Consider the following 13,204-nt stretch of genomic DNA (forward strand, 5'->3'; position numbering starts at 1 on the left):
TTTTTTTTTTTTTTTTTTTTTTTTTGGAGGGGGGTTTCCCTAAGTTGCTTAGGTCCTTGCTAAGTTGCTGAGGCTGTCTTTGAACTCATTATTCTCCTGCCTCAGCCTTCCAAGCTGTTGAAATTACAGGTGTGTGCCACCATGCCCAGTGTGACTGTGATTTTATACTTGAGCCATCAACCTTTTTATGGACTGTTGATCTTCTTTGAGGAAAGAGAACAACTCAGCTTTATACTTTCCAAAATTCTTGTCATATCTATAACAGTTTACAATCTCCTTTTCTCATTTTAAAACTGCAATGCCATTGAGTCTGGAAACGAGAGTCTCTCTCTCTCTCTCTTTTTTTAAATTGTTTTGCGAGAAGATTCCATTTTGCTTTTATATATATTCTCTTATTTTAATGTTTTAGTTTTCATTTCAAATTATGTATTTTTAACAGGAATATACTATGCTTTCTTCCCTAATTTAAAGTCATTAGATTTTCCATGTGGTATTGATTCAGTTATTTATTAGCTATTTGAGATTATTGTTATTGAGAACTCAGTTATCACTAATTAAACATATTCCTTAAATCTAATTGGAAGTTTTCTGAGTTATTTGAGAAGAAATGGTTTGAGATTACCTATTATATACAAGGTATGGTGTTAGACATATACATTTTCTCTTTTCTGAAATGCTAAAAACATATTTAAAGGAGAAAGCTTTTATATCTTAAATTATCAGGAAGTAATGTCTTCTTTTTTAGGTACTTAGGTCTTTTTTTTTTTTTTTTTTTTTTTTTTAAGCTCCTTCTGTTAGCAGAGTACCAGGGAGATTTGATTATAGTCTGCATACTAAATCAGTCTGCCTTTTAGTTATTAGTTCTTGGGTGAGGTACTGGAATGAAACCTTATCTTCTCTACCAGGACTAAGTGACCATGCCTGTTTCAGAGTGATTGTCTGTCCTTTTCCAAAGTAGTTCAGGAAAATGTTGGTGTTTGGTATTTTGTGACCCTGATGTTTAAATTCTTTCAGATTTTTGGGATCAGATGGCTCTTGGAAATGGTGGTAGTTGTGTTTTCTTTTTTTTTTTTTTATGTGGTATTGAATATTAAACATTGGGTCTAGCTGTATGAATAAAAGTTACTATACAAATTGAAGTAAATGTTATATTCTTGTAAAATAAGCAGGTCCTTATGCATCATGTCAAAGTAGTTCCCTTAGTAATGATGTGGGATGAGATAGTGATGAAATGTAACAAGACATGTAGTATCTCTTGTCCCTGTACTGAAGGCATTGTTATAAGAATAATCCCATAAAATGTTATAGATATATGAGAATTAGTACACTCATATGCATAAAATTATTTGTTCAGTTTTGGGCCTCTGATATAATATTTCTTCGTCATTCCTCCAATGACCAGTGCTTCTTTGATCAACCCCTCTTTTCCCATTTTTTTTGCTTTACTAATAGCAAATGCACTTTTCTTTTGAGAAATTCCCATTTCCATTATTGTACAGTGTTGATTGTGTAGTTATTCAAGGTCCTCTGCTTTTATAACCAAACTGAGCCATCAGAGTTTGTCATTATGTCTCTTACCCTTTGAATATGAGCAGTTTGACTCAAGAACAGGAGGAAAATGGAATTTAATCATTTTGGTACAATACCTTGATGAGACTCTAGGTTGTTTCCTAGATTCCAAAAATTGTCTTTTTTTCTAAGCCTGGTTTTCCTTTTTGGGGGGTGTGGGGGTGGGGTGGGGAGTACTAGGGATTTAACCCAGAGGCACTTTACTACTGGTCTATATCTCCGGCCTTTTTATATTTTCTTTTGAGACAGGATATTGCTAAGTTGCTAAGGCTGGCCTTGAACTTGAAATCATCCTGTCTCAGCCTCCCATGTTAGAGAACAGATCACAGACAGTAGACCTTTAGAATATTGTTTACCTGGTGTAGGTAGGGCAAAAAGCAATAAGGATCACTTTTCTTATTTCAGTATGAGAATTTGAAAACTCATGGTACTTGAAGTGAAACTGATAATTGGAAAATTATCTTTATTCACTTCGACTTGTTGAGGGCAAGGATCAGGGGAACTTGGTAGCTATTGACAAAGAATACTTTGAAAGATTGTGAAGAATTTGGAGTTAAGAGGCTAGAATGGGCTTCTAAATAACATTAGAGAGAAAGCAGAGCATGAATGAGGAGTTCAGATCTTTAAATTCTTGACTGCAGGTACCGTTGTTAGAAAATATTCTTGCTATAAGGAGTCTCCCAGCTATTATATGCTGCTTAGATAATTAGCACAGCTAGGGATTTTAGGGGGAAGTTGTACGACATTGTAAAAAGAGCTTGGGCTTTACAATTATGTAGTTAGGTCTGATTGTCCTAACTATTTATTAACCTGTTAATAAGGGCAGAGATTGGAGTTGAATGGTGGAGCCATTGTTTACATGCCAGAGAAGATATTGCAATATTACCTACCTGTTTCTTGTTTTTTGCCTTTGCTCTTCCTTCATTATTATTCCTGAGTATTTGAGGTTTAAATGCAATGTGGGAGGGTAACCTTAATATTATATTTTCTAAACAGTTTTCTTCAAAAAGTTCAGTATTCAAAGTTTTATATTTCCCCTTATTTATTGTTCATTAGTCCATATGTTTCTGTTTATGGCTGTATTTGAAAGCTTTAGGTAATGAAGTTTAAACTATTCTTGATTGAAAAAAAATAGATTAATGAAAACATTTGATTTTAACTAGGAGCCACTTTTAAAAAGAATTTATTTCTTTTCAAAATTGGGCAGAGGCAGATTTTTCTTCATTGCATTAAAAAGCTTCGTATCCTTTCCTCTCCTAGAGTAGTTTGTTGCTAGAAGAAAGAAGTAAATTTTTAAGGCTGGTTTTATTATCAGTGATTTAAACACTTGTTTACTTATCTTCTATATAGCTTTTCTTTATTGTTTCTACATAGAATGTTATTTTATGAGAGAAGAAAATACAATAAAATGCAATTATTAGTTTAGATGTAGTTTTCTTGTTTACTTTTAAATGAATGAAAAGACAAATCCTTTATTGGGGCCCCAACCTGGGAAGAGTGATGGAGCTCTGGAAAGTCAAGCTGGGTCACTGGGGTGGTGTGGGGGACCAGAAATAAACAAAAATGGAGCTAGTTTTCTTGTCTGTCTGGAGTAGGGATGGGTTTTGGGAATGCACATTGGCTTTAGGTGCACTTCAACCTATGAGAGCACCTTAATTTAAGTATCTTTCTCCCAGTGAGTTCAATGAGTACACCCTGGCTCTGATGATACACCCAGTACTCTTGGAGGGTGGAGAGCGAAGAGTGAGGCACATTTGGTACTGTATTTGGAGTGGAGTGGTACCCAGGGACCTACTACCAGTGAGCTCTATCCACAACTCCTTGCTTTTTTGAGACTTTAGAGTCTCAATAAATTGCCCAGGCTGACCTCTAAGGAATTTGTGACTTTGGCCACACTCCCTCTCTGAGTATTGGATAGAGTATTTTAAAGGATCTGGCCCCTCCCAACCTTCTCTACTGCTGGAGATTGAACCCAGGGCCTCATGTGTGCTAGGCAGAAGCTCTGTCATTTAGCTCCATCCCTATCCCTGGATATAGTATTTTTAACTTAAAATCCAAACCATATTAGTAAGATTTCATTCTAAGTGAAGTAGAAGTCTCGTTTTTATTATTGTATCTTTTATGCATTAAAAATGAAATAAGCCAGATAAGTTTAAGGCTAGAGGGCAAAAGCCATAAAGAAACAAGTTTTCTAGTTATAGTAGTAGTGATAGCTAACAGGCCATCAACATATATCAACCCACTATGTGAGCTAAGAGTACTTAATAACTATTATAAAGAACTTACTATGCGCTAATCATCTATTAAGTACTCTATATGTATTTTCCCTCTGCTGATGCCCTTAAAACTTCCTAGGTAGAGGTCGGACCTTAACCCCAAGATTCGGTACCCGAATAAAGCAGGTACTCAGCAAATCTATTTGAGTGAATAAAAGACTGATTGAATCCCTAAGGTTTATCTTTTTGGTTAATCAGTTTCATTACATTTTCCGTTTCCTGAGTGATTTTTATTTCACTGTCTAGGTGTGGAAAAGCTGAAGAGAAAATTGAATTGCAGGGCTTGAATGTAAGCATTCACAAAATTTAACGATGGATTGAATCACATTATTTTAGCATTACAATTCTATTTAATGTGTCTTACCCCCTTTGCCAACTATTAGGATACATACAGTTGGTTATGTTGACCACAGACCCTTTTTCTTTATTATCATTATTTTTTTTAAATATTTGTTTTTCAGTTTTCGGTGGACACAACATCTTTGTTTGTATGTGGTGCTGAGGATCGAACCCGGGCTGCACGCATGCCAGGCGAGTGTGCTACCGCTTGAGCCACATCCCCAGCCCTTATTATTATTATTATTATTACTACTATTATTATTTTGTACTGGGGATGGTGGGGAGGGTAGCTGCTTTATTTTGAGACACGGTCTCACTAAGTTGCTTAAATCCTCAATGATTTGCTGAGGTTTGCCTCAGATTTGCAATCATCAGCTTCAGTGACTTCAGAGTCACTGGGATTACAGAAGTGCACCACTGAGCCCATCTATTTTAAATGGTACTTTGAAAAAAACAGCATCCTTAATCTGATTGCTTCTTTGCCTGCTTTTTGTTTTCCCCTTTCTCTTATCTCTTCTCACTTTAAACCATCACTCTTGGCTACAATGCAGCAGTGCTCAGTGATAATGAGGAGTGAATAGTCTTTTTGTTTCTGTTCCCTTGACAAGGGATCTGGGTAAGGAATTTTGTTGGTTTCACATCATTTCCAAGAGACCATACCTTCAAAGATAAAAATTTTGTACCTGCCTGGGCATATTAAGATATTGGAGGGGAGAAGAAGTATTGCTGAGGTGTTAAAGAGGGAAATTATTTTAGGAAGCAAACATATCTTGTTAGGAAGCCTCTAAGCAGATATGAAAGTCACATTCTTACATTATAAGCATATTCTTATACTTGTTTTTGATGCTTGAAAATTAATATGAGTTAATGCTTTGTGTCACTATTGAGTTACCTAATTCTTGGTACCATTTTCATATTACCAGTTGGTCTGTTCTTTTTAAAATTTAGATAATTATGTTTTCTTTTTAAATTAATTTGGAACCTGATTGGATTGAAGTAGGGGCACAAACCAGTGATTTAAAAAAAGCATAAAGATGTCAAAATACATTCTCCTGTTAGATATAAATAAAAAGAACAAATAAAATTTTTTTAAAAAGCACAAGGGGACATCTCTGATATGTTAGATGTACATGAAGATAAATTAACGTTTATGTTATGTATTAGTTCTGTATTACTATATGACCTGTATTTATTTGCTGAAATCTTTTATTAGTTAATACTCGAATAGATTAATTAAAAAAGAGATTCATAATGCCCTGAATACCTTAAAATGTTTAGAATTATCTGATCTTTTTTCTTTTTATAACTATTTTTGGAGGGTGGGTGTGGGTACCGGGGATTGAACTCAGGGGGCACTCAATCACTGAGCCACATCCCCAGCCCTTTTTATATTTTATTCAGACAGGGTCTCACTGAGTTGCTTAGGGCTTCACTAAGTTGCTGAGGCTAGCTTTGAACTTTCAAGATTCTCCTGCCTCCACCTCTCAAGCTGCTGGGATTACAGGCATGAGCCACCTCCCTAAGGCTCTTTTTTTCTTTTTCTTTTTTAATTTAGTGTGGTAAATACCTTTTTTGTCATTGTCATGACACTTGATATGTAAATGGCAAGAGAAATGGAGCCGTGGGGGAAAATAGATAGAGCTTTTGGTGTTGGTGAGTGTGGTGAGCCGTTCTAATTAGACCGTGGCCGCCATTAGAAGATGGCGCCGGCTTCCACTGTGGCCTGTGACAAACAACTCCTAATATGGAGAATTGGCACGCAATCCCTTTCCATCCTATGAGAAAGGTCCACGTGGCAGCTTAAGATTGGTATGCGGGAGGCTTTATTAGGCTGTGCTTGGGCGTGGCGAGCGCGGGTCACTAGAAGATGATACATGAATCAAGGCCTGAATAAACTGCTGAAAGAAGAATCCTGTGTCGTGTTTTCCCTTGCCGGCGAGGGGTCGCGACAGGTGAGATAGAAGAAAAGAAACCATTTTAAAAAAATAAAAAAGTAGAAAAACTGTATCAAATACAAGAAATTTTGAAATGTGAATGATCCAGCATCAGTTTTCTTTGTAGAATACTCAGGAATTTGATATGATGTCTTGATTTCTTTTCCTTCAACCCAGCTTTTTATTAAAACCTTCTTCCATATCTCTCTCTCTCTCTCTCTCTCTCTCTCATAATAGGTATACATCCATATGCATAATACAGTTTTTAAAGGAGCTAACATTTCAGATTAAATAGCATCTCATTTTCATTTTACCCCTAAATACTTTAATGTATCCAGAAAATAAGGGCATCAACACATAATCCTATATATTATTAGCATACCTAAGAAAATTGACTGTTTAATATATGTATTATATATATAATATATATAGTAGTCTAATATATGTAGGCTCTAGAGTCAGATTTCTTAGTTGAACTCAACATATCTTTTTAAGTTAGTCTTTTCAGATTGGCTCTGGTAACATTAATGAATTCATTTGAATGTAATGTCTATATAGCCTTAAATGTAGAACAACCTTGCCATCTTTATTTCTGGAATCACATTGTTTAAAGGTGATCAGAAGAGTTTTATCACATTCTAGATTTATCTGATCATTTCTTTTTGATATCTGCCTCATGACATTTTCTATATATTTGTATGATTATATCTAAGTTGCACATTTTGGGCAAAATTTACTTCATAGGTAATGGTGTGTACTTCTTATATATAAGACCCAGAAATACAAAATGAAAGTTTGTGCCACTATTATTGATTTATTAGCTGGCATTTGTATTTAAAGGTAATTCCATATTGATAATATTCTTCAAAAATGGTAGGATTGTAAGGGTCCGGCGAAGCGTCGGAGAAAGAGACCACCAAGTGACCACTCATGCAATTGGCAGAAGGGGATTTATTGAACCAGCATGCTGGGGCTCCGTGCCCACTCAAGAAGGGAAAGCAGCCCAGAGCCCCGAGCAGGGGCTGAGCACTGCTTAAGTACACTTTTTTGGGGAAGGGCGGGGATTTTACATACATCACAGTCTCCTTTAACAAATCATTATACACCTCGGGAAAATCAAACAACAATTCCTAAACATGATTAGTTCATTCATCGGCAGGAACAGGTCAGGCGGGAGTGATAGGTCAGTTCTAAACGGGGTACACATTCAAACTGATTGGTTTAGGCCCTGCAAGGCCTACGTGCGAGATCACACAGAGCCCTGAATTATTAAACAACCAAGCAGTCAGGGGGAATATTTACTGGGCGGTTCTAAGCATTGTCTTAACAGCTACAGGAATTTCAGGTTTTGCAGGTAGCATAGAAACCTAACAATACCTAATCCTTTACATTTTAACTCAGACCTCGCAGCTTAGAAACTTTACAATACCCGGTCTTTTACCCTTTAACTTTTACGGTTTAACTTCAATTTCTTTTACCCTTACAGGATAATTGTAGTTTTCTCACATTAACAGTTCATAGTTATATAATAGTCTCCTCAGGTGGTAACAAGTGAAATTCTTTTTTTAAGCCCCCTCCCCCACTTTTTTTTTTTTTGGTACCAATTATTAAACTCAGGGGCCCTTAACCACTGAGCCACATCCCCAGCCCTTTTTTGTATTGAGACAGGATCTCACTGAGTTGCTTACAGCCTTGCTAAGTTGCTGAGGCTGGCTTTGAACTCCTCCTGCCTCAACTTCCCGAGCTGCTGCGATTATAGGTGTTCACCACCTCACCCAGCTTGCTCTTTCTTCATATAATTATAGATTCATGAACTTTTTAAAAAAAATTTACTGTTACCAGTTTTGGCTTTAAATTAATCTTTCTGTCTATCTGTCTACTTATTTTGGTACCAAGGATTGAACCCAGTGGCCCTTAAACACCAAACCCATCCCCAGCCTGTTTTTTTTTTTTTTTTTTTTTTGAGTAAGGGTCTCACTAAATTGCTCAGTGCCTTGCTAAGTTGCTGAGGCTAGTCTTGAACTTGGGATCCTCCTGCCTCAACCAACAGAACTACTGGTATTATAGGTATGTATCACTGTGCCTGGTGTATATTCCACCCCCCCCACCCCCCATGGTCAGAGCATCTCAAATTTAGCTGGTCAGAGCACCTCAATGCTGTCTTCTGTGTCCTTGTAACATGATTTTGACACAAAGATTATGAGTGTATCTAGTGGTATATAAAACAGTACCTTCACTTGACATTTCTATTAACATTCTTAGAATTCCATAAACATTTGAAAGATTCCAGAAATCCTGAAAAATCCTTCAGAACTCTAGAGGATGGAAGAATATAAATGCCATTCAGCAAGAAGCCTATGAGTTGTCTGTTTGTTTTTCCTGAGAAATAAACACTAGGGTTTATTATTAATAGTATAGTCAAACTCTACTTTCAAAGAGCAGAAAGAAGTTCAGGGTAGGCTTTGAGGAATTCCCCATTTAATTATGGGGAAGAAGATTGTTTAATAGCCTAAGGAATCTTTCAAATCAGAGATTGGCTCATAATACCCTCACTCTACCTTGACAACAGCAGTGACCTTTTAATAAGTAATACATTTTTTTATCTTAAAAAATAAAAAGGAACAAATATGTTCTGTTATCCCAGTGCTGTTCTAAGGTTAACTCTTCATTGGCTGTTAATGCTTGCTCATATACTTAATCTAATATTTATATCCAAAATATTCATGTTGAAATCTTGCTCTCGGTTTTAAGTTTACAAACTAGATGAACAGTTTGACAAATTAATGTTTAAGATCTTAATTTAAAGACAATATAAGAGGTTGGGGACTAGTTCAGTGGTAGAGCATTTGCCTGGCATGCATGGTTCAACTCCCACTATTATAATAAATGAATAAATGAACGAATGAATGAATGAGTGGAAGTGGTGTTGAAAACAAAATTGAGTAGTATCATTTGGAATATGTGTTTTTAGAGCGAGTATAATGAAATGGTAGGTAAAGTTGTTTACACATTTGTACACATTTATATCTGAATAACATGGATCTAAGAAATGTCAGCCATTCTTTTTATTTCAGTTTGTGAGCTGTACATCAAAGAGTAGCATTTGCTAGAAAAACCTAAGAGATCTGTAGCACATGGTCCTAGAAGATGTCACTTTGCCTTTTTGATTCACACTCTGTCTCCAGTCTTGGACCACCTTTTGCTTACCTAAAATAGCAGTGTTAAAGGAGGCATTAAGTTTCTTCATATTCTCAATAACATCTATAGACTTGGTGTATGATATAAATCTGATTCTGATTTTGGCAGAATCACCCCCATTTTCTGGTGGTAGCAGATGGACAGTTTATTCTAGTGACAAGAATCATTCTACTCTCAAGTCATATCCCTTTGGGGGGGGGGGGGCATGGGGAGTGTTGCAAATTGAACCCCAGGGCTCTGAACTACATCCTCAGCTCTTTTTTTTAATTTGGGAAAGGGTCTTGCTAAATTGCAATCCTCCTGCTGTAGCCTCCCAAGTTGTCAGGATTATAGATGTGCTTTAATCAAGCTGAGTTTTTCCTTTCCTTTCTTTTTATGTAGTACTGGTGATTGAACCTAGGACTTCATACATGCTAGGCAAGTGTTCTACCACTGAGCTAACTATATCCCTTAGCCCTCAACTTTCCCATTTTCTATCTTTGTCTCCAGACTTTAATTCTCAATGGTAGTATGTGTTCTTTTCCCCAGTTTAAAAAAAAATACTCTTTAGATTTGCCTATCTTAGTCAAGCCCTTGGTAAAGCTTAAGAAATGAGTAAGTATAGGATTCTAGAAGTCTGCTGTCCATAATCTCAAGGTACCTATAATAGCAGAGTGGATGCTTGAGGGGAATGTTGGGAAGCTTCTGGCAAACTTTATATCTGCTGATGACAACATAGTCTCTAGGGGAGAATAATTTCTAATTTTCCTTCACCATCAAAATGTTATATGAGGGTCATGTCATTGGTGGATTCTCATAATAGAATTCTGCTGTCATGTGGTATATGGGAAGTGCCTCTAAGATCCTGTCATAGATGGGAGGGGTGAAAGATAGGGATGGTGTGTTCTGTAAACAGGAAATGTCCAGCACACTCTCTTAATTAAAAACTGGTTAGCTCATAATATGTGATCTTGCTTAATTATCAACTTACCCTAATAGCAGTATCTTACATCAATAAAATTATAGTTGAGGCATATAAATTGAGAAGATCCTTGAGCTTTTATCTAATACTTCTATTTAGGGAGGCTCCAAATAATACAGGAACAAGGTATTCATAAGTTACTCCTTAAAACCGACTTTGACTTTAAAATTTTATGTATATTTATTTTTAAAGCACTCATACAAAAATTTCAAATGTATTCACCTCCCATCCAATTCTGTAAGTATTTAGTGTTATTGATGTATTTTCCCCACTGTAGTCTTAAGTATATAGAAAACATATACTTTTTAAAACATTCAGGTTTTATATTTCTTATACAAATTACCTTAGAAGTCTATCAGAGACCTCTTTCTATGTCAATGCATATATAGCATTCATTTTTTAGGTGGGCTGAATTGAATTACATTTTATAGAAGTAACCTATGATCAATCCCTTACTGAAGGACAGTTCATTGAATAAACATTAAGCAATTACTATGTATTGATATTCTTTTCTAAATGCTCAGGATGGATTAATAAATGAGACAAATAAGGTCCTTGTTCTCAAGATTTTGTGAGGAGAAACAGATATATAATTTTATTATTTGCTTTGATTTATTTTTTTCCTTATTTTCATTGGTGCATTACAGTTGTACATTATTTGGGGATTTGTTATTGTATATTCGTACATGCACACAGTAGAACAATATAATTTGGCCAATATCATTCTCCATTATTTCCCTTTTCTCTTCTCTCCTCTCTTCTCTACCAATCTCCCTTCACTTTTTATGAGATCACCCTCTACCCTTTTTTTTCCCCTTTTCTGACTTCCACATGTGAGAGAAAACATGACCCCTGACTTTCTGGGTTTCACTTATGTTCATGAAATATTCTCAAGTTCCATCCATTTTTCCCACGAATGATATAATTTCTTTTTTTTAATGGTTGAATAAAACTCCATTGTGTACATATACCACATTTTCTTTATTCATTCATCTGTTGATGGGCACCTAGGCTGGTTTTGTAGTTTGGCTGTTGTGAATTATGCTGCTGTAAACATGGGTATGTATGTATCATTATAGTATGCTGACTTTAGTTCTTTGGCTTTAATTAGCTTTTAGACATAGTAATTGAAGTAACACTAATAGTAAAGTTAGGACAGAAACATTGAGGGGTAGGTGTTATGTCTCTGGGTGTATGTATGTGTGATATTCATGACATGACATTCTTTTTAATGGCTGTGTAGTAATCATTGTTGGCATATATATGATTTAGTTAACCAGTATAGGAATTTTCTTTTTTCTTACAAAGGAATGTGTCTCTCTCCCAACCCAATATTAACAACATAGTACATTTAATTTTGTGATCTAAGTTTTTGTGTATAACTATTCCTCTGTTTTATTATCTATTCCTTTCTAAAGATTTTGGTTTCATTCCTGTATTTTAGGTCTACGGATCAATGGAGAACTAATCTCTGCCTACCCCCAAGTGGTGGTTGTGAGAGTTCCAACCCCTTGGGTACAAAGTGATAGTGACATCACTGTTTTGCGCCATCTAGAGAAGATGGGATGTCGATTGATGAACCGACCCCAAGCCATCCTTAACTGTGTTAATAAGTTCTGGACATTTCAAGAATTAGCTGGCCACGGTGTTCCTCTCCCAGATACTTTCTCTTATGGTGAGGCCATTAGTAAGAGTATATGTCCTAAGTGTTCAAAGCACTGATAATTTTGAGATCCATATTAATTTATATTGTAGATTTGTGAACATGAAGAAGCTTCTTAAAGAGAGTGACTTTCAGTATTAAGAATTTTGAATTATGTCTTCAGATTAGTTTCACAGTATGAGGTAGAATGAGGTTAGCAAAAATTTTTGGTAAAGTTCTTTGTGGTAACCTTCAATAATACTGTTGTGCAGAAACTGCTAGAGACAATGCTTAAGTGAATTTGGCTCTGTTCTAATTAACTATCATAAAAGTAAACGGCAAGCCAAAGTTTGAGGTAAAAGATAACAATTTTATATTTGTGTGATTTCTTATTGTCATTATAATTTTCATAACTTCATAAATATATTTTTTAAGAAAATATCTTAAGTGCTTTAAAACAGTGTTTCTGAAACTATCTGTAGTTTCAGAATCTTTTTTTTTTTTAAAGATCCATCTGCTAAGGATTAATACTCCTGTAAAATACAATAAAAATATCACCACAGTTGCTTTAAAGCTTCTAGTTAGTGTTTACTCTGTTTGTGTTTATCATATGTCAATAACAAGTCATAAACATGCACAGGTTACAAGACCATACTTTGAGTAGCAGTGCTATGAACAATATTATGTTAAAGTATTTCTTGCCCTTTCAGTTTTTCTAGTTTGGAAAAGATCAGTACAGTATTTTCCACAGACATTTCTCTAAATAAATCTCCAGTTGAATACTTGGAGGTTCTCGCCCCACCCTCCCGCCACTTTCTTTAATTCAGGTTTAGGAATCAAACCCAGAGCCTGATGGATGCTAGGCAAGTTCTCTACCTGTAATCTATACTTCCAGCCTTTATTTAAAAAAAAAAAAAAAAAAAAAGTGGATCAATGAGAATTCTGTCTTCCTGATACTTTTGGGATATTAGCTTATATTATGGGTTCTGGAATTCTGGTTTTTATGAGAATAGAAAGAAGAAAAAGGTTAATCAAGTCCATCAACTCTAATATTGATGGATTAAAATTTGTTGGCTGAATTATTTTAATTTCTCTAAACTGCAAATTAACTTTTTCATGGCTTGATTTCCCTCTATAATCATGCTGAGTTTTTACTAGCTACATTCTATTTATTCTAATCTTGCTGTTGTATCATTTGTTCCTGGGCAATAAAGACAAGTAAGAAACAAGACAACCCATGGATTCTGAGTGCTTCAGTATAGAATGAACTCTTATTAATCACAGC

General features: G+C 35.5%; 1 protein-coding gene across 5 annotated transcripts in view; it reads left to right on the plus strand.

The window, feature by feature from the left end:
• Rimklb (ribosomal modification protein rimK like family member B) overlaps window positions 1-13,204 on the plus strand; it is an 83,336-nt gene that overhangs the window by 52,416 nt on the left and 17,716 nt on the right. For all 5 annotated transcript variants that reach the window (XM_048787844.1, XM_048787845.1, XM_015506569.2 and 2 more), the window contains exon 3: window positions 11,722-11,952. In XM_048787844.1, coding sequence (XP_048643801.1) covers window positions 11,722-11,952 — 231 coding nt within the window. The remainder of the gene's footprint in view (window positions 1-11,721; window positions 11,953-13,204) is intronic.

The sequence above is a fragment of the Marmota marmota genome, unplaced genomic scaffold (assembly GCF_001458135.2).
Source record: "Marmota marmota marmota unplaced genomic scaffold, marMar, whole genome shotgun sequence".
Taxonomy (NCBI): domain Eukaryota; kingdom Metazoa; phylum Chordata; class Mammalia; order Rodentia; family Sciuridae; genus Marmota; species Marmota marmota.